At 44.3% G+C, this 26,602-nt stretch overlaps 1 protein-coding gene across 2 annotated transcripts in view; it reads right to left on the minus strand.

The window, feature by feature from the left end:
• filip1b (filamin A interacting protein 1b) overlaps positions 1 to 26,602 on the minus strand; it is a 48,856-nt gene that overhangs the window by 14,623 nt on the left and 7,631 nt on the right. For both annotated transcript variants that reach the window (XM_066676761.1, XM_066676760.1), the window contains exons 2-4: positions 13,022 to 13,325; positions 10,542 to 10,715; positions 8,911 to 9,089 (exon numbers count right to left, since the gene is read on the minus strand). In XM_066676761.1, coding sequence (XP_066532858.1) covers positions 8,911 to 9,089; positions 10,542 to 10,715; positions 13,022 to 13,324 — 656 coding nt within the window. In that variant the 5' untranslated portion in view covers position 13,325. The remainder of the gene's footprint in view (positions 1 to 8,910; positions 9,090 to 10,541; positions 10,716 to 13,021; positions 13,326 to 26,602) is intronic.

A 26,602-nucleotide genomic window follows, 5' to 3' on the forward strand; every position in this document is an offset into this window, starting at 1 on the left:
CTCTTTGTTTGTGTGCGGCTTTTAGTTTATACACTGTTCTTTGTTTACTGCTCTTAGTTTATATACTGCTCTTTGTTTGTGTGCTGCTTTTAGATTATACACTGCTCTGTGTTTATACACTGCTCTTTGTTTATATGCTACTCTTTGTTTATACACTGCCCTTTGTTTATACACTGCTCTATGTAAATACATGGTTCTTTATGTGCTGTTCTTAGTTTATACACTGCTCTTAGTTCATACACTGCTCTTTGTTTGTGTGCTGCTTTGTGTTTATACACTGCTCTGTGTTTATACACTGCTCTTTGTTTATAAGCTACTCTTTGTTTATACGCTGCTCTTTGTTTATACGCTGCTCTTTGTTTATACGCTGCTCTATGTTTGTGTGCTGATCTTAGTTTATACACAGCTCTTTGTTTATATGCTGCTCTTTGTTTATACACTGCTCTTTGTTTATAGGTTGCTTTTTACTATACACTGATCCTTGTTTATAAATACACCACTCTTTGTTCATTCACTGCTCTTTGTTTGTTGTATTGCTCATGCTGACCAGAAGAACAAGGTTCTCAAGGTTTCTTGCTCATGCTCTGTGGGAATTTTTCTTGCTATTTTTGCTTTTTTGACCCTTTCTTGTGGCTAGGACCCAGGATTCTGTAAATCAACTTTAAGACATCACCAGCTTTAAAAAGCTTAATAAATAAATGAAAATAAAATGGTATTGAATTGTATCAAACTTTAGGTGCTGTGTCTGATGTGAACAGTTGGAAAGACACCGGGTCTTGCACGGTTGTTAAGAAATATTTTATTAAATATGCATAACTGGTATAATGTAGATGAGTATAAAAATAAACTTGTATAAATGTAGTGAGGTCTCTTTTGGTCAGGTACTACAGGGCATCGAAAGGCACCCAGAAGCACTGGTGGGATAGAAAACAGAGAAGCAGAAAATGGGGGAAAGTGTGATATCAGAGAACATGTGATTGTCTCTGACAGCAGATTACTGTGCCTCACATGCCTGCATGATCACACAACTGTAGGAATGCCTGAGCAACCAGGCACAAACAGAACAAAATACTGCAAAAAAGATTCCTAAAACCTTTACTCATGTGTTGATGTCAGGAGCACTGAAACACTAACCGTCTGTGATGCTGGTAAATGGTTACACCGCCTCAGCTCTGTGGGAGACCACAAGTTCGGAGAAAGCTGGAGCAAAAGTCAACTCACCAGAGGTAGAAAGTCTTCCTGAGTGTTAGTAAGAACCTTAACCACAACCAGAGACTTAAACCCAGTCAGTGGCTTGTTCACAAACATCCATCATTTCCAAAGCAGTCTTCAAACTCACCCTCTAGCTGAGACGTGTTCCAGGTGGGTCCATGTCTAACGTGTTTTTGCTCTGTGATGGAAGCTGGGAGCTGTAAGATTTCTCTGAGGTCGGATAAGGGTAAGGGCCCCTGCTCTTTGCAGAACTCGCCATCACATTCCAGGCATGTCAGGGGTGCACAATGAAAGGTGAAAGCTGAGCGAAAAGGCATTGCTCCACTCTCTGGTGAGTGATATCATCCTCCCATATAAGGCACATGATTGTTCTGCCCTTCTTTGGGCAGAAGAGGAGGGGTCAGAGCCCAGAAGGGGGCATGGCTTATTTCCCCCTCAAGTCTTTCCTCACTCTCCTGTTCTCTATTTGCACAGAGCCAAAGTCCGGATGTTGTTTTAGGAAATGGACATAAAAACAAGCGGTCAAAGTACCAGACTACTTAAAGATCACACTGTCCATGCCTCACAGGCTTGGGGCCGGTGTGACCCAAATATTTCCTTCTTCTCCTGTCACTGAGCGTTCCCATGGAAACCAGGCAACAATGTATAAGGAAAAGTTTTGTTTTGTTGGGGAACAAAGCCAGGGCTGCTCTCTGGCTCTGCTCTACACCAGTCACAGAGAAATACCATGAGAGAAATACATATCTTTTCTAAAATGTTTGGAATCTGATACTATGTCTAAATTGCAAGCCTCAAAATATCTGGCAGGTCACTGAGAGCGGTTTGATGGGATTTGCTCTGTTTAAGAGGAAATGAGTCAGAATTGGTTGACAGTTTACAGTGGTGGTGATAGGAACCAGACGTCTGAAGATTTCACTCTTAAACATGCTTTATTTTCATTGTAGAATTTGAATTTTCTCTCCAGATTTAACCCATCAAAACCAAGGAGAAGTACGGGGTTAAGTGCCTTGTTCAACAGAACCCCAGTGGATGTAGAGGACTCCACGTTGTTCCTACACTCCACCAGTTTATGGTTTTACACTAGTTTTGAGAAGCATTTCAAATACATATATTTCTGGATGAAAATTGCCCCCCAACACTTTCACTTTTTTTTCATATTTCTCAATATTTTACCCTCTTCAGCTTTCCATAAAAAACTCAAAATGTAACCCAGTGGTGGATGTGAAGAGTAAACAAAGACAGTTATATTTGTATTATAGCTATTGCGACATCTGATTCCCATCACTGTAAAACAAAAAAGTTTCTCTATATTCAACCATTTCACATTAAAACCACCCTGAATGACTTATTTTACATCTCACAAACTGAGCTATTGTAAAACATATGAGAAACCATGGTCTCTAATTGTCTCTACTGTTCTCTACTGTTCTCTAATGGTCTCTACTGGTCTCTAATGGCCTCTACTGGTCTCTACTGGTCTCTACTGGTCTCTATTGGTCTCTACTGGTCTCTACTGGTCTCTGCTTACTGGTCTCTAATGGTCTCTACTGGTCTCTACTGGTATCTAATGGTCTCTAATGGTCTCTAATGGTTTCTACTGGTCTCTAATGGTCTGTACTGGTCTCTAAAGGTCTCTACTGGTCTCTGCTTCACTGTAATGGTCTCTAATGGTCTCTATTGGTCTCTGCTTCACTGTAATAGTCTCTAATGGTCTCTATTGGTCTCTAATGGTCTCAAATGATCTCTACTGGTCTCTACTGGTCTCTATTGTTCTCTAATGGTCTCTACTGGTCTCTAATGGTCTCTACTGGTCTCAACATCTTTGGGTTTATGAAAAGCACCTGATACATGTAATGTGTTATTATCATTATTTTTATTAAGGCGTTAGGGGAGTTGTTTTTGGAAATAATTAATAAATATATAATTCTGATGAATAGAGCTTTTAAGAAAAGTGAACTGGATAGTGTGTGTGTGTGTGTGTGTGTGTGTGTGTGTGTGTGTGTGTGGTTAATGCAGGGAGGGATTGTTTAATTTTCAATTAACGATTGGACGTGTAGAGTTTTCCTTTACCTAAATGTCTAAACACTGCTGTGATTAAATGCTGTGATCCAGAGCACATCACCTCAAACCTCATGAATGCTGTAGGGATGACCTCATCACTGCTCTTAGCTGCCGACGTACAGAGTGACCTTTCTCTAATCTGCTGGAAAGACCAGTGCAGGACACACACAGGCTATTTTGATTAGAGATTCAGTTCATCTTGCGCCTGAAAGGCTTTGAAGTGCACAACTGATTAGTTTAATTTCTACGCTTCAGGTTGGAATTAACAGCGCAATGGGAACAGGCCACTAAAATATCTGCAGTATCTTCAGGGTCAAACATGCACACATACAGCTCCATTTTTCCTGTACAGTAGATTTGATTGTTTTTGGGAGGCATTCCCCTTGGCCTCCTGCTGGACGACCACAGGTGTTAAGCGCCGGTGAAAAGGTATGACATCACTGGTGATGAATTTCTAAGATGAGAGGATCACAGAGGAATGTGCTCACACGTCTCTGAAAAAATGAGCAGGAGGACACAAGAACAGCTGTGTGAGCCTTGGTCAAATACAGACCACTGAGTGTGTCCTTTTCATTCAAATCTAAATCTGCTGATGTTTTTACACACGATCAGATTCAGAGCATGGAAAAGTGATATTAGACAGCTTTTATTAGAATTTACACTGGGGCCTGTGTTAGCAGTGTGTGTGAGTGTGTGTGTGTGTGTGTGTGTGTGTGTGTGTGTGTGTCTGTGTGTGTGTTACAAAATACGCAAAACAATTAATAACGAATTCAATTCAAGGTTTAGACCAATAACACCTCTTTAAAGACTATTTTTTAGTTTGTTTGTCTATACTCTCCCCAGAAGCCCTTAAAGGGGAAATTACCAGCTGTCTCCAGACGGACGGATGGCTGGTCTTAAAGGGGAGTTAGTAAATCAGCATGAGGTCATGGCCTGTCATCTTCAGGACACATGTCCCATAGACCGTGAAACCACAGACTGCTGCTTATAGAGCGTAAAAACAACATGTCTGACTTAATGCACAATAACAATCACCAAAATCATATTTTATGTTGAAATAAGCCTATTATTGTTAATTATTATTATTATTATAATTAGCAGTTAAGCTTATTGTCATTACATAGCCCCAGAGAGAGGTCAAGGTTAAGCTGAGGTTCGTGTAAAGCTCTTCGACAGATGAGGGAAGTGTTTTGAAGTTTTATTTGCATGTGAAAAGCAGCTGCGTGTGTGTTAACCTTCCTTTTTCTCTCCGACAGCGTTCTCAAGTCAACTCTCCACTGCCCTTGTTGTGAATTAAGTGCCTTTTTAATATGAGCAACAAACATTTTATAATACAAGTTTGAGGTGGAGGCTGAATTTACTTTTTGTGCGGTTGCACTTTCCAAGAATGGTTGGACATTTGCTGGATAATTCGATTAAGCCGTGATAGTAAATGATTTATGACTTAAATGAAGAAAAGACTGTAAGACAGGCTTCTGCTAACAGAGAGGATTTCTGCTCTTTTTGCTTCAGATCTGCATGAGGTCTCTGCAGCCTTCTCTTCAGGCATGCAACAGCTATTTGAAATAATCTGTAAAAAATTCACAGTATTGATTATAATCAGGGCGGCACAGTGGTGCAGCAGGTAGTCTCTCTGTCACAGCTCCAGGGACCTGGAGGTTGTGGGTTCGAGTCCCGCTCCGGGTGACTGTCTGTGAGGAGTGTGGTGTGTTCTCCCTGTGTCTGCGTGGGTTTCCTCTGGGTGACTGTCTGTGAGGAGTGTGGTGTGTTCTCCCTGTGTCTGCGTGCGTTTCCTCCAGGTGACTGTCTGTGAGCAGTGTGGTGTGTTCTCCCTGTGTCTGCGTGGGTTTCCTCCGGGTGACTGTCTGTGAGGAGTGTGGTGTGTTCTCGCTGTGTCTGCGTGGGTTTCCTCCGGTTGACTGTCTGTGAGGAGTGTGGTGTGTTCTCCCTGTGTCTGCGTGGGTTTCCTCCGGGTGACTGTCTGTGAGGTGTGTGGTGTGTTCTCCCTGTGTCTGCGTGGGTTTTCTCCGGGTGACTGTCTGTGAGGAGTGTGGTGTGTTCTCCCTGTGTCTGTGTGGGTTTCCTCTGGGTGACTGTCTGTAAGGAGTTGGTGTGTTCTCTCTGTGTCTGTGTGGGTTTCCTCCGGGTGACTGTCTGTGAGGAGTGTGGTGTGTTCTCCCTGTGTCTGTGTGGGTTTCCTCCGGGTGACTGTCTGTGAGGAGTGTGGTGTGTTCTCCCTGTGTCTGCGTGGGTTTCCTCCGGGTGCTCCGGTTTCCTCCCACAGTCCAAAAACACACGTTGGTAGGTGGATTGGCAACTCAGAAATTGTCCATGTTTGTGAGTGTGTGAGTGAATGTGTGTGTCGCCCTGTGAAGGACTGGTGCCCCCTCCAGGGTGTATTCCCGCCTTGCGCCCAATGATTCCAGGTAGGCTCTGGACCCACCGCGACCCTGAACTGGATAAGGGTTACAGATAATGAATGAATGAATGAATGATTATAATCTGTAAACAAGTCATTGGATACGTTAAGATAAAAATACAGAGCTGTTTGATTTAAAGAAAGCTATTATTTTGAAATAACTAGTAATACTTTTGAGAATATAAGTAATTATTTCAGCACAATAAAGGATTATGTTGAGAAAGCACATCATTATTTTGACATTATTCTCTTCAAGGTATACTTCATCGTATACATGGCACTGCTTTAGTAATAATAATAATAATACACTGCACTAATGGGAGCAGAGTGAGTAGTAGCTGTAGTAGTTGTCGTACTAATAACTGCAGATCTATCCTGGAGCCTGTTCGGATAAAGCTAACAACAAGAGAGAGAAGTGCCCCATAATGAAACACTGATGTAATGGAGAATTCCCCACCTGCTGCCCCACATGAACATACTCTACACACACACACACACCTGATAGATATCTCTCCCACTGTAAGGGTCTTATCAGATGGGTCTGGGACATTAACAACACCCCTGTCCAGACATGTCAAACCTCTTTTCAGAACATGAAGGGAGAGGCTTGGTGATGCTTCACAGAAAGGTTATTTACTGAGACGAGCTCATAAACACAGCTCTCAACCGGCCATAACAAAAGCATTATGTCATTTCATATTCATCCTCCCTCACAGTTAGTTAGAGGGAGAGATAAACAGTCAAAAGTGCAAAGGTTTGGACCCACGTACTCATTATAAAACCTTCCTTAATTTCTAAAGCTAGAATAAATGCTTATCTTCTACAGGGAACTCACATTTATCACACATTTTAATGCACTATTGCTGTTTTATTTTTGTGGACACAATATATTATAATAACAAATGCACAAAAATATGATTGGTGCTAAAAGTTACCCCAATCTTAGCATGTTCATTCATTCATTATCTGTAACCCTTATGCAGTTCAGGGTCGCGGTGGGTCCAGAGCCTACCTGGAATCATTGGGCGCAAGGCAGGAATACACCCTGGAGGGGGCGTCAGTCCTTCACAGGGCAACACAGACACACACACACATTCACTCACACCTACGGACACTTTTTGAGTCACCAATCCACCTACCAACATGTGTTTTTGGACTGTGGGAGGAAACAGGAGCACCCGGAGGAAACCCACGCAGACACAGGGAGAACACACCACACTCCTCACAGACAGTCACCCGGAGGAAACCCACGCAGACACAGGGAGAACACACCACACTCCTCACAGACAGTCACCCGGAGGAAACCCACGCAGACACAGGGAGAACACACCACACTCCTCACAGACAGTCACCCGGAGGAAACCCACGCAGACACAGGGAGAACACACCACACTCCTCACAGACAGTCACCCGGAGGAAACCCACGCAGACAGAGGGAGAACACACCACACTCCTCACAGACAGTCACCCAGAGCGGGAATCGAACCCACAACCTCCAGGCCCCTGGAGCTGTGTGACACTACCTGCTGCGCCACCGTGCCGCCGTCTTAGCATATTAATTTATCCAATAATAAGTCAAGTACAATTCCACCCTGTAAAATGTAAGCTGAACTCCCCGTATCACACTGGGAGGGTGAGGACAAGAAAGTGCTTCCTCCAAAATACATAATGTTATAACTAGCACAATTAGCAGAGGATAATCTCAGCATTATAGTCAGACTATCATAGGTTTTTGTTTGCTTACAGGCTTGTAATTCACACACTCGTTTACTCAAGTTTAGCGGGTGGAAAGTTCTCCAAAAGCAGCACCATTAAACCTCAAATAGCTTTTGATACTACATAATTGTACTGGTTTGCATCATAGACACTGTGTGTCCTTGTTATTTCGTGCTTTGTGCCTGTGTCTCTGGGTAAGATGGACATCTTTTAAGGTGGAATGGTGTGTTAGATGAAAAAAACAACTGTTGTTAGTATGTGGCTGAAGTGTAACTTCTCTCTACGTCTCTAAGTTTTTATTCACTGTTTGAATTATCACAGAAACTCATTGATATCTCGAGTTGTTTAGTTTTGTAGCACTGTCGCTAATGCAGTTAGCTAGCTCCTGACGTCCTTGGAGACATTTCCACCTTAAGTGATACTAAACAGCAAAAATAAGTCAGTATTACAGTATGCCTCTGTCATAGAGAGAGTGAGAGAGAGAGAGAGAGAGAGAGAGAGAGAGAGAGAGAGAGAGAGTGAGCCTAGCATATCAGACTGAGACAGCTTTTTTTTACTCATTGATAGACACCAGGGCCTTGTAAATACATTAGACAAGTTTCCATCATGGAGGCAGACTGGAGAACAACAAATGGTGAAGAAACATCTTCTGAATTTTAAAAATAGTGTTTTTTGTTTACAAACATTTAAAAGAGTGAATAAAACACAAATACCACAGTGTTGTAGTGTTTCTTCAGTGTTGTAGTGTCAGTAAACAAATAAAAAAACAAAGTGGCTCGGTCAGACATGCTAGGCTTCTTCTTTCTCTGTTCACAGCAGAAACGGCAAAGACACCTACAAACACTGAAAATTATGCAAAGAGACGTGGATATTGCTCTGTTCCTGCTCCATAGGTGGGTAAAATTGACTTATTTTTGCTGTTTCAGGTTATTTAGAGAGGAACCCACTCAAAATTTTGGGAGTCTGTTAACTGCATGAAAGTAAACCAAGTTATTTCACAAACGAGTTTCTGTGGTAATTCGAACAATGAATAAAAGCTTACAGACAAGTTCATCTTCCGCTACCTACAAACATCAGAAGTTTTTCTCCTCAAACGCACTGCTCCACCTTAAAAGACACAGAGCTTCTGAACGTAAACAAACCAGAAAGAACTACAGTTCCCCACAATCGTATAAGTACCCTGTATTGTTTTTGTGTTCTTGTGGTATGTTTGTTCTCCAAGTGCTTTTCTTTTTGTATTTTGACTTTCTGGGCCACCGTAGTCTGAAGAAACAGATATTGCAAGCAATTCTGGAGAATTTCTATTGGTCTCTTTGTCATGTACTTTCATTTTCCATTACCTTTCTGATTTTAATATGCACTGTTTGGCTAAGATTTTATGAACATTTGCTCATCTATAATTAACATTTCTTCTAAAATTAAGTGTGATACTAATTTGAAGTTTGTTATTTAACTGAAAGGTGTCCGGAGACTTTACTAGGTAGTGTGTATACTCTCTGTACCTCTCTCTCTCCTCTTCCAGCAGGTTGGTGAAATCATCACTCTTGTTCATGAAGTCCACGTGTTTGCGTTTCTCGTTCTCCAGTTCACTGACTGTGCGGCGGTGACACTTCTCAGCGAGAAGCAGCTGCTCCAGCATCCTCCTGTACGTCTCTCTGTGCTTCTCCTCTAAACGATCCAACTGCACAATCGAATGCACATACATTCATTTCAACATTATAAAGAGTTCATATAGCAGCGCTTGATATTAAACACACAGCAATATGAGAATAGTGGGCCCCTGACAATGTATATTTATGAAAAATATATAACTCAGAAATTGTTAGGCGGCACGGTGGTGCAGCAGGTTAGTGTTGCAGTCACACAGCTCCAGGGACCTGGAGGTTGTGGGTTCGATTCCCGCTCCGGGTGACTGATCACACTTAAATTGTCTGCGTGGGTTTCCACCGGGTGACTGTCTGTGAGGAGTGTGGTGTGTTCTCCCTGTGTCTGCATGCGTTTCCACTGGGTGACTGTCTGTGAGGAGTGTGGTGTGTTCTCCCTGTGTCTGCATGGGTTTCCTCCGGATGACTGTCTGTGAGAAGTGTGGTGTGTTCTCCCTGTGTCTGCGTGGGTTTCCACTGGGTGACTGTCTGTGAGGAGTTTGGTGTGTTCTCCCTGTGTCTGCGTAGGTTTCCTCCAGGTTACTGTCTGTGAGGAGTGTGGTGTGTTCTCCCTGTGTCTGCGTGGGTTTCCACCGGGTGACTGTCCCACAGTCCAAAAACACACGTTGGTAGGTGGATTGGTGACTCTAAAGTGTCCATAGGTGTGAGTGTGTGTTGCCCTGTGAAGAACTGGCGCCCCCTCCTGGGTGTGTTCCCGCCTTGTGCCCAATGATTCCAGGTAGGCTCTGGACCCACAATGACCCTGAACTGGATAAGGGTTAGATAATGAATGAATGAATGGAAATGGTTACAGCTGGATTATGGAATATGACCTAAATTCAGTGGTATTACACTCTTAATATAAAGGTGCTTTATTTGATTGATGCCAAAAAAGAGCTTTAGCTCCATAAAAACTACCTTTTGTAATAAATTTCAATAAATTTCACACTCACAAATCTCTTTAAAAACATAACTCTTTCTGGAACCAACGGTGGATCTTCTGTGGCTTCGCTCAAAAACCCTTTGTAACACCTTTATTTTTAAAAGTGCAATAGGAAGTTTGTCGCCATAATACTCTTCTGTGAAGCCTTTACACTTTATTTTGGATGACTGCTGTGAAGATTTGATGGTGTTCAGCCTTGAGATGGTGTGAGAACTTTAGTGTGGTGACTAGCTCTAGATCACAAACACCACTCCAACTCATCCCAAAGGCACTGGATGGAGCAGATATTCGGAAAAAGTGATCATGACTGTGACGTCAGGACTGTGAATAATGGTTTTTATCGGTTTTCATGAGCACAGACTGCACTGTGTGAAAAGTGAATGGTACATTATGTACTACATTAAAGGCTTTTATTTTCAGAAAACATGTCATGTTCAATAGTCCACGACACAGACACTGACCCTCTCACATGGACTGTGTTTCTTGTTATAAATCTCAGTGTGCTCACAAAAGGTGTGTATTCAAATGTCTGGCAGATGTGTCTAACCTCCATCATGGGGATCTCATAGACGTCTTCCTGTGGCTCTCTGTCGCAGGTCAGCTGTCTGTCCCTCTGCAGAGCCTGTAGGGGTTTGCTGGGGACTGCAGAGCCGTAGTACGCCTCCAGACCCTCGGGCCGCATCCTCTCGGACTTAAGCATGTGGATAATGTCCTCCCGAGCCTGCCAGAACAATCCGTCAGCTCCAGAACCATTACACGGTCCCTGTAACTACTTAATAACTGCATCGATGGCCTGGATGATTCATCAGAAATGTCCCCAAGGTCATAAAGCTGCGTGTAATGGACTCCAGCTTGTGTATGTTTAACTGCAGCATCTCGTAAAGTCCAATAGAGGGAGCCATACACTTTTAGACGCTCCTTGCATAGTAATCTGTAATAACTACACAGGCAAACGTTTTTGTACAGTGTTTTTCAGTTAAAGGAGTGTGTACACACTAACTGGCCACTTTATTACACACTCCTGGCTGACCCCACTCAGGAAAAGGTTATGATTGAGCTGGAAAGGGTGTTTGGCTTGAATTTCATTTGTATTCTACATTTTTACATCTAAATTGTCACAAAGAAGCTTCACAGAAATTAAGGGGGCTGTTTCACACAGCAGGATTTATGAGAAATCTATAAAGCCAAAGCCCAGAACTAGAATAGTGGATTTCCTTCACTGTCTGTGAGGAGTGTGGTGTGTTCTCTCTGTGTCTGTGTGGGTCTCCTCCGGGTGACTGTCTGTGAGGAGTGTGGTGTGGTCTCTGTGTCCGCATGGGTTTCCTCCGGGTGACTGTCTGTGAGAAGTGTGGTGTGTTCTCCCTGTGTCTGCGTGGGTTTCCTCCAGGTGACTGTCTGTGAGGAGTGTGGTGTGTTCTCCCTGTGTCTGCGTGGGTTTCCTCTGGGTGACTGTCTGTGAGGAGTGTGGTGTGTTCTCCCTGTGTCTGCGTGGGTTTCCTCCGGGTGACTGTCTGTGAGGAGTGTGGTGTGTTCTCCCTGTGTCTGAGTGGGTTTCCTCCGGGTGACTGTCTGTGAGGAGTGTGGTGTGTTCTCCCTGTGTCTGCGTGGGTTTCCTCCGGGTGACTGTGAGGAGTGTGGTGTGTTCTCCCTGTGTCTGTGTGGGTCTCCTCCGGGTGACTGTCTGTGAGGAGTGTGGTGTGGTCTCTGTGTCCGCATGGGTTTCCTCCGGGTGACTGTCTGTGAGAAGTGTGGTGTGTTCTCCCTGTGTCTGCGTGGGTTTCCTCCAGGTGACTGTCTGTGAGGAGTGTGGTGTGTTCTCCCTGTGTCTGCGTGGGTTTCCTCTGGGTGACTGTCTGTGAGGAGTGTGGTGTGTTCTCCCTGTGTCTGCGTGGGTTTCCTCCGGGTGACTGTCTGTGAGGAGTGTGGTGTGTTCTCCCTGTGTCTGAGTGGGTTTCCTCCGGGTGACTGTCTGTGAGGAGTGTGGTGTGTTCTCCCTGTGTCTGCGTGGGTTTCCTCCGGGTGACTGTGAGGAGTGTGGTGTGTTCTCCCTGTGTCTGTGTGGGTTTCCTCCGGGTGACTGTCTATGAGGAGTGTGGTGTTTTCTCCCTGTGTCTGCGTGGGTTTCCTCCGGGTGACTGTCTGTGAGGAGTGTGGGGTGTTCTCCCTGTGTCTGCGTGGGTTTCCTCCGGGTGACTGTCTATGAGGAGTGTGGTGTTTTCTCCCTGTGTCTGCGTGGGTTTCCTCCGGGTGACTGTCTGTGAGGAGTGTGGGGTGTTCTCCTTGTGTCTGCGTGGGTTTCCTCCAGGTGCTCCGGTTTCTTTCCACGCTCCAAAAACACACGTTGGTGGGTGGATTGGTGACTCAAAAGTGTCCCTAGGTGTGAGTGTGTGAGTGTGTGTCGCCATGTTAAGGACTGGCGCCTCCTCCAGGGTTCCTACTTGGCGCCTAGTTATTCCGGGTAGGTTCCAGACCCACTGCGACTCTGAACTGGATAAGCGCTTACAGACAATGAATGAATGAATGAATTAATATTTAATGTTTAATATTAAAAATAATAGACTACTGAAAGCTGTTAAGGAGAATGTGTGCACGTTTATCCTCCTAAAACAATGAAAATGCAGCTGTAAATTCTCCTGTGCCATCCTGCTATCCCAATTCCACTTGACTTACGATGTGCCATCACATTTCACATACAGCGTGATTACAAAATGACCAAGGCAACACTTTCTCTACTGACTGACTGTGGAAACTAGGGAGCTGTTCATGTGTCTGAAGGGGTTTGGTAGCACGTCTTACACAAGGACCCTTACTGGTGCAATGCAGTGTACTCACAAAGAAAGGGAGTTGAGTCCCAGTTTTTGACAGGTGTTTACTGACACTGTTCACCACTACAGTGCCAGAAATAAATATTATTTAAACACCATGAGTGGACCATTTAAAACATACTGGTGTGGTACAAATCATTGATTGCACCTTTAAATATTACTCTGAAGAATTTACAAGAGACAAAAACCAAGAGCACCTTACCTGCACTTCTCCCTCCATGATGCTGAGCAGACGGACCAGCTCTTCTTTAGGAAGCTCCATCAGTCCTGCTTTCCTCCTGCATTCCTCAGTGGGTTTCTGCGTCCTCTTCACTGTTCCAGGGTTCACATTCTCATCCTTTCCCTCCTTCTCTTCCTCTTTCTCCTTCTCTGTGGCGTCTGACTGCTTCATCAGCTCCTGTATGCTCTCCGCAGGGTCCTTGTCTTTGTGGAAGCTCTTGCAGGGCTTTTTGACCTGCAGCTGACCACCATCAGGAGTCTCCATCCCACTCGTCCTGGACCTCATTCTGATAAATAAAGACACAACTGATTTCAGCATCAAATATTGGCCCTGTCAACACAGAACTGATCTACCGTTATATGTGTACAACACCCTAACAATAAACAAAGAACATCTCCTTAGTATCTCTGTGGTTTCTCCCGGTCAACACGGAGATCAGATGGAGAGAGCTGAAAGATGAAAGAGACCAGGAATCTCACCCATGGCTCCTCGAGTTCATGTGGAGACCTCAGTAAGTCTCAAACTGGGCTCAGTGCTGAGGTAAGACACAGGTTTATCTGCATCTGAACTACTGTATAGACACAACATCACAATTTCTCATCAGCGCCCAGTACCTGCTCTGTTTTGATGCTGTAAATAACTTTATCATTTTATCTAAGTCATCACTTCTTTGACTAATGTAATTTTTCCTGAGGAATTTTCTTCCTGGGTTTCCTCCGGGTGACTGTCTGTGAGGAGTGTGGTGTGTTCTCCCTGTGTCTGCGTGGGTTTCCTCCCACGCTCCAAAAACACATGTTGGCAGGTGGATTGGTGCCTCAAAAGTATCCGTAGTTGTGAGTGTGGGTTGCCCTGTGAAGGATTGGCGCCCCCTCCAGGGTGTGTTCTTGCCTTGTGCCCAATGATTTCTGGTAGGCTCCGGACACACCACGACACTAAATTGGATAAGTGCTTACAGATAATGAATGGATGAATTTACAGAAGCTAGACACTTAGCTTAACACCATTTTTTTGGGGGGATTACTGAATTTTGACTCGAGTGATGTCAGTAAATTTAAGGGTATTTTGATGTTTGCTCCCACTGTGTTAGTTTCCCCTAAAAAATAGCCCAAAGCAACAGCCACAACAGTTTTTGTTTTCAGTCGAGTGTTTAAAGTGGATTTATATTTTACAAAGAAAAGCAGCTGGTCATCAGAGATCACTGGCTAACACACAGTGTGGTGGAGTAACTGGAGAGCTCTTGTTAAGCGACAGTACTCTACTGAGTTTAAATGAGGCCCATGAGATCATTGCAGTGATTAGGAAACACACCCGTGCCTCTTTAAATGCTGTTGGTGTTTTGAAGCAAAGGCCAGAGGTAAACTGGACAGTCAAAGCCTTCAACAGTTACAGTTCAGTCAGATGAGCTCATCTGTTTACATCAGCTTATTTACTCAGGGCTTCCCTTTACAACAGGTTTACAACAGGAAAAAACAAAGCCCACCCTTAAATTTATTAGTAAATATAAAAGCTGAGTAAGGGAAATGTGTATCGGCCGCCGTTAAATTAATTAGGAGTCATCGACTTCGTAGTCTGAGCTGAAAAGGGCCAAAACATGCCAAATGGGCAAAAGTTTGTGGACACCCGCTAATTCAAAATTCACTTTGAAATGAAGGGTGTTACCAGTAAGTGTGCACTCACTCCTGAGAAGGCTTTACTGTGAGTATTTGATGGTGTTTGCTCATGATAGCATTAGTCAGGTCAGGTACGGATGTTGTAGAATTAATACTGGACCACAATCTCCATTCCAACTCATCTCAGATGTATTGGATGGAGCTCCTTCACTCAAGAGAACACAGAAGAACACAGATACAACACCACCATTGGTTTTTACACTGAAAATGAATCTGTGAGCGATGTATAACTGAACTCTGATCATCTATGAGTGTCATATACAAAGAGGATGATTAAATATAAAAGCTCTTGATGGTAATGAAAATCTGGTCATAAACTAATTTAGATTTCTTGGTCATGGTTTCTGCTTTTTTTGGGTCTCAGACCCTATGTATGCGTGGTATAACATATGTCCTTATGTTAATGCCAAAGCATTTTAAATTATCTAAATTAATCAAAAACAACAACAACAACAACAACAACAACAACAACAACAAAAGAACAACACTGTGCTTCATTAATATAAAATAAGAGAATTTAATGGAAATTGAAAGTAAACCTTAACTTCTACCCAGCATGTTCTACTGGCCCTGTAGGGCTCTGTCCAGATCAGGGTTTAGAGCAGCTACAAAATAAACTCTGAGCTGTGAGTGTACTCATACTCACTTCTAATTTATTTTCCTTCGCAGTAAATCTACATCAGCCCTGTTTCTCCTGTTCCCAGGCACTGGGGCACCGTCATGATTTGTGAGGGGGATTTTCCCCCACAGAGAGAGAGAGAGAGAGAGAGAGAGAGAGAGAGAGAGAGAGAGAGAGAGAGAGAGAGAGAGCACTAGCCGAAGTATGACATCAGGATTCCTGATCAACAGCAAATCCACCGCACCGCCCCAATGATCTCACGCTGTGACACTTTGACCCCTTGCTTCAGACTCAGCTAAGATTCCACAACTGTGCTCAGAGTAAGAGGCAGATGAGCTCATATGTTGTTACACTCGTCATGTCATCATACAAAGGCCTTTATTTATGAGACAAAAAATTAATTTAAAAAAATTAATTTAAAATTAATTTCTTCTTTATAACAAAAGAACATCAAGGAGGTTAGATGCTGACATTGTGTGATTAGTTCTGGATCAGAAACACCACTCCAACTTAGGGCTGGACAATGCTTATATATATATATATATATATACATTCATTCATTCATTCATTATCTGTAACCCTTAACCAGTTCAGGGTCGCGGTGGGTCCAGGGCCTACCTGGAATCATTGGGCGCAAGGCAGGAACACACCCTGGAGGGGGCGCCAGTCCTTCACAGGGCAACACAGACACACACACACACACACATTCACACCACACTCACACCTACGGACACTTTTGAGTCACCAATCCACCTACCAACATGTGTTTTTGGACTGTGGGAGTAAACTGGAGCACCCAGAGGATACCCACGCAGACACAGGGAGAACACACCACACTCCTCACAGACAGTCACACAGAGGAAACCCACGCAGACACAGGGAGAACACACCACACTCCTCACAGACAGTCACCCGGAGGAAACCCACGCAGACACAGGGAGAACACACCACGCTCCTCACAGACAGTCACCCGGAGGAAACCCACGCAGACACAGAGAGAACACACCAAACTCCTCACAGACAATCACCCGGAGGAAACCCATGCAGACACAGGGAGAACACACCACACTCCTCACAGACAGTCACCCGGAGGAAACCCACGCAGACACAGGGAGAACACACCACACTCCTCACAGACAATCACCCAGAGGAAACCCACACAGACACAGGGAGAACACACCACACTCCTCACAGACAATCACCCGGAGGAAACCCACGCAGACACAGGGAGAACACACCACACTCCTCACAGACAATCACCCAGAGGAAACCCACACAGACACAGGGAGAACACACCACACTCCTCACAGACAATCACCCAGAGGAAACCCACACAGACACAGGGAGAACACACCACACTCCTCACAGACAATCACCCAGAGGAAACCCACGCAGACACAGGGAGAACACACCACACTCCTCACAGACAATCACCCAGAGGAAACCCACACAGACACAGGGAGAACACACCACACTCCTCACAGACAATCACCCAGAGGAAACCCACACAGACACAGGGAGAACACACCACACTCCTCACAGACAATCACCCAGAGGAAACCCACACAGACACAGGGAGAACACACCACACTCCTCACAGACAATCACCCGGAGGAAACCCACACAGACACAGGGAGAACACACCACACTCCTCACAGAAAGTCACCCGGAGGAAACCCATGCGGACACAGGGAGAATAGAAGGGTGGAGAGTTGGTGTGTTCTCCCCGTGTTCACGTGGGTTTCCTCCATGTACTCCGGTTTCCTCCCACAGTCCAAAAAAAAACACACGTTGCAGGTGGCTTGTCGACTCAAAAGTGTCCGTAGGTGTGAGTGTGTGAGTGAATGTGTGTGTGTTGCCCTGTGAAGGACTGGCGCCCCCTCCAGGGTGTATTCCCGCCTTGCGCCCAATGATTCCAGGTAGGCTCTGGACCCACCACGACCCTGAATTGGATAAGGGTTACAGACAATGAATGAATGAATGAATGAATGACAAATCCAAGAGGTTTCTATTTGATGGTGATGTCATGTTCCTTGTTTGTTCTTAAACGCTTTTTTTGACTTTTATATTGTTCATTTCAATAACTGAATTATATCGTATCGACCGAAATTACGAAATATATCGTGATATAAATCTTGCCCACATCGTCCAGCCCTACTCCAACTCAATCCATATGTATCAGATAGAGCTCCATCACTCAAGTGAACACAGCTCCTCAGCTCCACAGCCCAATGCCGAGGGGTTTATATATATTACTTCTAGCCAATGCATGGCACTGATCATGCCTTTTTCTGCAGTGGGTGCACCTTTAACTTTTGACCATACTTTGCATGTCATATGGACTTCGGAGAAATGTAGGATACAGCGTCTGTGAGTACCTCAACGCTGCTAATCTGACCTTGTGAGCTGAGGTCTGAGCTTATCATGAATTTCACACGTACCCTGACATCACTTTGGTGTGAAGTGCTGGAGTTTGACTGTGAGTGTAGGTGACCCGGGCTTGAGAGCGGAGCTTCAGTCCATTGTTTCCATTATCAAACCAAGACCTACTCATGGTTTCCCTTGCGCAGGAGCCATGCCTTGCCTTGTTTGGGTGCTGACCTGACGCCTGAAAGCATCTGGGTGTTGTCCTTGTCCTGGACATGAGAATTCTGGTCTACAGGGACATGCCAGTGTGTAAGTCTGGGTTTAGGGCAATGCAGTCATTATATAAAATCATTAATAGAGTGTACCCCTGGGGCGGTGAACAAGTATGACAACGTCATCGTCCTCATACATCCACCGCCGTGATTAACGACAGGCTTACGTACTGGAGCAGGTTATTTGGCAAGCAGCTGTATGACCGTGTCTGGTAACTGTAATTCACACAAAAGTCTGGGGCAAGAGTCTGGGGGCCTCATTTATAAGACTTTCAGACTTGATCGGAAAAGGATCTTATGAGAAAGTTCAGGTTTAAGCAGTGATACACACTGACTGATCACTGGATTAGGAACACTTAACTTGTATCTGCCCTCGTTGACCGTTTTATCAGCTCCAAATGGGGATAAAAAAAGTATGTCTTAGTGCTCATGTACAGTCAGTGGAGCTGATAAATGGACAGTGAGTGTAGCTACATGGACGGTGTTCCTAATCCAGTGATCGTTCAGTGTAGAGTGTAAAATCAGTGTAATATCTGGGTTATCCACTAGAGAGGGTGTCACCAATGTCCTATAGACATTACAGTACACAACTCATGGACACTGCGCTTTTCTAAACCGTTAAGGTATAAATGCAGAAGCTTATCTTAAGAACAAATTCAGGATGAAATTCCAGTGTATGTCATACGTGAAGCCCCTGGCCTCATCATCATAGCCTCACTGATGAAACCGGCCTGTGACTCAGGAAAAGAAAATGCTGGCAGTGGTTTGGAGGCTGCTAGTTTACTGTTTGAGTTATTAATAGTTGTTAGGGGAGAACAGCCAGGCCTGTCCTGTGGCTGCTGTCTTCATTTTGAATGTCAGTTTGATTTGTGAAAAAAAAAAAAAGTCCTGTGTCCTGTGGTCAGGGTGAAACAGCCCAGCCCTCTGTTTACACAAAGATCACGTATCAGATAACTTTATACGACCAACGGTTCAAAACAGCAACACTTGTTATGTTTATTCAAGCAGCAGCGATTCACTAGAATGCCACTGTGGTCTGGCTCAGTGGATCAGCTCCTATACTATTACATTCAGTCACATCATACAATCACACCACAATTTGTGTTCACAAGACATTAGGCTGCCCAAAATATACAATAATGATGCAGTCCTTGTTTCGTCTCCATGAAGTATCCTGTTGAACGCCATGATTGAGATCACCATTGAATAATCATCGCTGCACAGAGCTCTTAAACGCATAGGGTACATTCAATGAAAAACAGATGTTGGTTGATAGCTTGGGCCCCTTTTGGGCCGACTGATTAGAATTTAGAATCAGAATTAGTATTAGTATCAATATCTGTTTATTGTTGTTCTCTGCATTTAACCCAATCCGTGCAGTGAAACACACATTTACACACACTAGTGAACACTAGGGGGCAGTGAGCACACACACCCACAGCGGAGGGCCACCCTAGCCCTGGCACCCATGGAGCAGTTGGAGGTTAGGTGCCTTGCTCAAGGGCACTTCAGACATGACCACCAGGCCACGGCAGCCCACTGATGATGTGTGTCTGTCTGTGAGTAGCGTGGTGTGTTCTCCCTGTGTCCATGTGGGCTTCCTCCGAGTGACTGTCTGTGAGGAGTGTGGTGTGTTCTCTCTGTGTCTGTGTGGGTTTCCTCCGGGTGACTGTCTGTGAGGAGTGTGGTGTGTTCTCCCTGTGTCTGTGTGGGTTTCCTCCGGGTGACTGTCTGTGAGGAGTGTGGTGTGTTCTACCTGTGTCCGTGTGGGTTTTCTCCGGGTGACTGTCTGTGAGGAGTGTGGTGTGTTCTCCCTGTGTCTGCGTGGGTTTCCTACAGGTGACTGTCTGTGAGGAGTGTGGTGTGTTCTCCCTGTGTCTGCATGGGTTTCCTCCGGGTGACTGTCTGTGAGGAGTGTGGTGTGTTCTCCCTGTGTCTGCATGGGTTTCCTCCGGGTGATTGTCTGTGAATAGTATGGTGTGTTCTTTCTGTGTCTTTGTGGGTTTCGTACAGGTGACTGTATGTGAGGAGCATGGTGTGTTCTCCCTGTGTCTCCATGGGTTTCCTCCAGGTGACTGTCTGTAAGGAGCGTGGTGTGTTCTCCCTATGTCCGCATGGGTTTCCTCCGGGTGACTGTCTGTGAGGAGTGTGGTGTGTTCTCCCTGTGTCTGTGTGGGTTTCCTACAGGTGACTGTCTGTGAGGAGTGTGGTGTGTTCTCCCTGTGTCTTCATGGGTTTCCTCAGGTGACTGTCTACGAGGAGTGTGGTGTGTTCTCCCTGTGTCCGTGTGGGTTTCCTCCGGGTGTCTGTCTGTGAAGAGTGTGGTGTGTTCTCCCTGTGTCTGTGTGGGTTTCCTCCAGGTGCTCCAATTTCCTCCCATGGTCCAAAAACACACGTTGGTATGTGAACTGGCAATTCAAACATGTTCATAGGTGTGAGTGTGTGAGTGTGTGTCACCTTGCGAAGGACTGGCGCCCCCTCCAGGGTGTGATTCCGGGTAGGCTCCAGACCCACCACAACCCTGGATAACTGGATAAGCGCTTACAGACAATGAATGAATGAATGAATGGAGTAACTTCTATTTTAGTATTTTTCCAATAGTTAACTCACTCTTATAAGTTGCCCAACTTCTTGCAGTTACTCCATTTATTATAGTTATCCCAATTCTGAACGTTTCTGTGGACACCCGATGCCTGAAAGTTACCACAGTCATGAGGAGCATCCCACAGCTGATATTTACACTAGTCTTGATAAATATCTCATTTGGACAATAAACTTGTTTGATTCGGACAATTCTGATGATTACCCCCAGTCAAGACAGTTACCCCTCTCCTGAGAGGACTCAGGTTTATAAACTTCCTTGAATGTGGATTCCTAAGATATTTATGGGGTGTTTCCAAATTCTGACTCTGAGCTATGCCTTGTGCTATCACTTTATAGTTTATCAGCACTGAAACACCTGCCAAAGCATTGGTTTCACTCCACAGCTGCAAGGAACCCACTATACGAATCATTTGTGAGCTGCTAGAGGTCAGATAACTGGACTTTGTAAACTTGCTGCTCTTGCAATAATGAATTCCTAAGATTCTCGGGTATTTCCGAGGAAGGCATTTAAGGCACACATGTACGCAAAGAAACATTTAAATATAGATGTAGACAGACACTGATAGACCTTGGATGTTTACACACACACACGCACAGACACACTCAAACACACATGCCTTGTTGGCATGGCAATGAGGCTAAACTGGGAACACAAAGGCTACCTCCTGTCGGCCAGGCATTGCTGCTGTAATTACTGTGGGATATAAACAGTCATGAGGCCACAGTTTTTTTGTCTTCTCTTGGGTGTTAGCCTCCACCTGCCGCCCTCTCTCAGACCGCCCTGCCTCATACGTCAGGCATGAGCTGAAAGATACACAGTGCTTCATCCACCACTGCTTCCACATCATGATAACACCTCACTTTTTATGGATTCCGATAAGAACGAGAAAATATATCTCCTTAATATCTCAGATGAAGAGACGGTGGCCACTTTAGCTTGTGTCTCCTGTCTTCTCTTGAGTTTGAGTGGAGATCTGATATCTCACACTGGGCTCAGTGTTGAGATAATGACAGTCCTCTTTTATCTGCTGCTCCACCATTTCTCCTCAGTGCTCAGAACCTGTTCCGCTTTTATGTCGCAGATGTGTTTATCAATTTTACCTTTTTGTTTTTGTTTCTTGCTGTTTCTCCTGATCATCATTTCTCCTGAGCCACCAATGAGCAACTCTTGAGCATTACATTTCTCCACTGAGTGTTTCTTTTTTTTCCACCGTGTGATGAACGTACTATGAACTGTACACATGAGAATCTGGGAGAACGTACCCAACAGTGCGTTCTCCTTAAGGGGCTAATAAAGAAAAACACTAACACATTCTCGCCATGTCCGTCCCTTTGGCCTGAGCCGGGAAGCGTCCAGTTAGCCACAATAAAACAAGGTAGTGACAGGTGGTGGCAGTTGTCCAACCCCCCCCACCACCAGGAGCCTCTGGTCCTTGAAGAAAGGGCCTGAGAACAGAATTTGTCCATGCAGAGACGGCAGGAATGTGACTAAATAAGGCAATAGTAACATGAAGAGGCCCACACTCAAGTTTCCTGAGAATTAGAGGCTAGCGTTTAGCATTAGCTCTCTAGTGGATTGTAAAGTCAAGTCTCCTCTTAGCTTGGCATGACCTCAGGCCAGATACAAATGGTTGTTGTTTTTGTTGCTCTAAGCTCTTTATAAAAGGGTGACCAAAGGAAACGTTTTGCGTCACTAAAGAACCATGTTAGATAAAGACTTCTGGGGACGTGTCAACATCCAAACGATGTTTCTCATTATGAAAACTTGGCGATACTTTAAATTACACCCCACTAATTACTGGGTAAGCACAGAGTAAGTACCTGTTAAGTAAGCTGTAAGATAATATAAATATTGAGTAAGTAAAGGGTATGATACTAGGAATTTGTGGTTATTAGCGGGTATCTACTTACCCAGTATCTAGCGGGCTGTAATTTAAAGTGTTAGCGAAAACGTTTTTGACAAAAGTGACGATCCTTTCTAGGATCTTTAACTCATGGAGGTACTTGAAACTTCAACAAACCTCTTTACACTCAGAAATCATTTGAAAAAATGTTTCTCCAAAGGACAATGCATGAAAATGTTGCTTACATTCATCCATCACAACGTATCTTTAATTTTGAGAGTGGGTCGTATTTCAACTTCTGCTGGATTTGACAGAGAAATAAATGGAGCATTTGTAAAGACATAACAATACAGTGGTCATCAAACTGAGTGCTGGACTATGCTGGGATTCACAGGGGCTTTAACTCTGTGATACTTTATTTGGGTTTTCTGAGTTTTGGATTAGACACAGGGTATTAGATTCACCATCCCAAGACGACTAATGTTCCTGAGGCTGAGGGATCATGGGAGGGTCGGGAGAGTAATTTGGGAGTGTATCTTAACTCCTCCTCTTGAAAACATAGCCCCGGGGCTTATTTTTTTTCTCTCAGACATACCTACATTTCTCCAGATGACCTGACATGACCCTGACCAGACCAGGGAGTGGCTGTGCTGTAATGATCTCTGAGATACATCCTCGTAGAGTGTGTCACTCCAGATGTCTGGAAACACTTTGAACTGTACATAACAGTCCAGTATCGTAATCCCTGAGAAGTTATTATTGTTTGGCTGTAGATTACTTTCAGATACAAAGACTGAGTTTGGGCTGAGCTTTCAAGAGATTGAACAGGATCTGCTTTTGGGGGTCCTGGGGCAGGCAGCCACTCAGAAATGGAGGAAGCTGTGAAATGTTAAGCAGGATTTGGAAGTATGTAAAAATAGAATAACCACAAAATCTCAGTTATTACAATGATTATCAAAGTGAATGAACAGGGGGATTCATGGTTGGGTCTTAATCAATGATGGGCTATGACCCTCAAAGCCTCTCACAAAGCCACCAAGCGTCCAACCAAACGTCCTCTGAGACACATGAACCTCCACCATGTCTTTTGGAGCTACTGCTAACACATCACTGGATGAGACAACACACTCTAAAGAGAACTGAGGAGTACACTCCATTCTGTAACATTAACAGACAAATAATTATGCATCCTGGGATCCCATTCAGTATCTTTACTTTCTATGGGATTTCTCCCAAAGTGTAATGACTCAGCACAAGTGTCATTTCAAGCTCAAAGGCACAGCTAGAGCGAGAAAGGCAAGACTTTCATCCCCACTGGCTCGGACGAAGTAACACAAATGTGAGTATGAGTAAATGTCACCAGCGTGCCCATGTTCATCCCCATACATCTCTGTATTTAGAACTTCACACTGTGAGTGGGAGGCTTTCCATCGCACATTCTATTAATACACAGCGTGTACAGTGCAGCTGACGCACCGAGCCTCCAGCATCACGAGTGAGTCCAGGTTACAGCCTGTAAATACGGCTCTCTCATTCACACAGCTTTAGGCTAATTATTTCCTAACCATCTGTTTGGTGTTATCATCACCGGCCACTTATCTTCAGCAGAAATGAGAGTGTCGCTGCTTCAGGCTTCAAGCTGATTTTCATTCTGAGTTTTTAATGTGTTTGACTTGTGTTTGATAAATTAACATGTATCTTTTATGGGCAGGTTTGTAGGCACCTGCTCATTAAACCTTTCTTCTGAGAACAAGCGCGTTCACTGAGAATCCTCCTTTACAGCAGCAACAGCCTCTACTCTTCGGGAAAGACTTGAGTCTTCTGTGAGTTCAGCCGTGAGAGCATTAGTGAGGTAAGGTACAGACGTTAGATTATGAGGTCTGGATCACAAACCCCACACTAACTCAACCCAAAGGTTGCTCCACTGCTCCAGAGTCCAGGGGAAACGTTACGGAATCAGGACCACTTCCAATGTTTACAATTAGGAGATTGAAAGCATAATTAGAAGTTTACATTTCAAGGAAATATAGAGGGATATTTACATTATATCAGCAGCTAATGGAGAGAAAATGTAACACAGAAATGGGGAAGGATATAAATGTGAGCATTTCTGAAGAAGAATGGTTGTTTATCATTGTATCATTTGCCTTCTTCTTTAATTAATGCTTGACACAGGTCACTTCTCATACTCAGTACAACTAATAATAGGTCTAACTACATATTTAATATTGTCTAAGTTTATTGTGTAATGTTTCTTCTAACTTCACCAAAGTCACCCATTTTATGGATTACCTGTCCATCACAGACACCACACACTCACTTAGACACTTTTCCATGGCCAATCAGCCAATCAGCATGTGCTTTTGGGCTGTGGGAGGAAACCTGAACACTTGGAGGAAACCCATGCAAGCACAGAGAAAACATACCACACACATCACCTGTGTTACAGTGACACTTCCTGGTGCAGAAGCGCACCACACCACTAAAATAAGCATGTGAATGGGAAACCAGCCACACACTGGTTCTGTGTTTATGATTTTAGAGCTCACGCTGCACGAACGCATAGCATTTAGGTTCTGTTAAATATATCAGCTACTTTTACTTAGAGCCAAAAACAGGACTTGAAGATAGTAAGTGAAATATATGACATGGAACTGTTGACTCATATAATAATAATTCAAGAGAAGCAATGTTACGAGAAATGGATGAGTTAGAATCAGCTCATGTATCAACAACAGGATGAGCATTGAAATGTTAATGACACAGGAGATAACTGCAGAGCCAGAGTGGACTAGACGCCATCCTCTCTTTTTCTTTTGCTCATTCGTTTGTTTGATTTTTCTGTACGTGTTTGATTTTTCAAAAATGTTAAATTGCAAAAAGCAAGAGCAATTAGCAAGAGGCTAAAGAACCAGTTACTGTTCTCAGTTGTGGATTTCCTGAAGAGGAACTCAACATTTCTGCTTAACTCAATCATAAAAATCTTAACAAATCGTTGCTATAGATGAATTTCTCCATTTTAGAGAAAAGTACAGGCTAGTCAGGCTAGTCTACTGCAGTAGTGAAAGGAAACAGACGCCTGAGGAATTTAATGCCTGTAGAAGCTCCTCACAGAAAGTTGTTACTAATGGTTATAAAAGGCTGCCTAGTTCCTGAAATATTATTTTATGATTGTTAATAAATACGTATTTGGATTCACGATTTTAATCAAAAAACACTTGCTATAAAATTCGGAGGATGTTACAAAAGCCCACGCAGGAAACCCACGAAGACACAGGGAGAACACACCACACTCCTCACAGACAGTCACCCGGAGGAAACCCACGCAGACACAGGGAGAACACACCACACTCCTCACAGACAGTCACCCGGAGGAAACCCACGCAGACACAGAGAGAACACATCACACTCCTCACAGACAGTCACCCGGAGGAAACCCACGCAGACACAGGGAGAACACACCACACTCCTCACAGACAGTCACCCGGAGGAAACCCACGCAGACACAGAGAGAACACACCACACTCCTCACAGACAGTCACCCGGAGGAAACCCACGCAGACACAGGGAGAACACACCACACTTCTCACAGACAGTCACCCGGAGGAAACCCACGCAGACACAGGGAGAACACACCACACTCCTCACAGACAGTCACCCGGAGGAAACCCACGCAGACACAGGGAGAACACACCACACTCCTCACAGACAGTCACCCGGAGGAAACCCACGCAGACACAGAGAGAACACACCACACTCCTCACAGACAGTCACCCGGAGGAAACCCACGCAGACACAGGGAGAACACACCACACTCCTCACAGGGACTCGAACCCACAACCTCCAGGTCCCTGGAGCTGTGTGACTGTGACACTACCTGCTGCACCACCGTGCTTTTAAAAGTGTTTTTTTTTTTTAAATCAATTAAAGAGATACCTTCAGATGTCCTTGAGCTTTTAATATACATGTTTATAATCATGTGAAATATACCCAATGGATTGAAATATACAATGGTACAAAATGAATTGGACCCTGTTGCAGGTCAAAACTTGCTCAAATAAAGTTTTTTTTTTATTTTGAAGTTAATTATTGGGGCGGAGTGTTGTAACCTCAGTCCTTTGGAAATTAGGCCTGTGTTTTTTTACAGTATCTCTCTCTTGATTTAGCGCACCACTGAGATGATCCAG

The sequence above is a fragment of the Hoplias malabaricus genome, chromosome 7 (assembly GCF_029633855.1).
Source record: "Hoplias malabaricus isolate fHopMal1 chromosome 7, fHopMal1.hap1, whole genome shotgun sequence".
NCBI classification, from domain to species: Eukaryota; Metazoa; Chordata; class Actinopteri; order Characiformes; family Erythrinidae; genus Hoplias; species Hoplias malabaricus.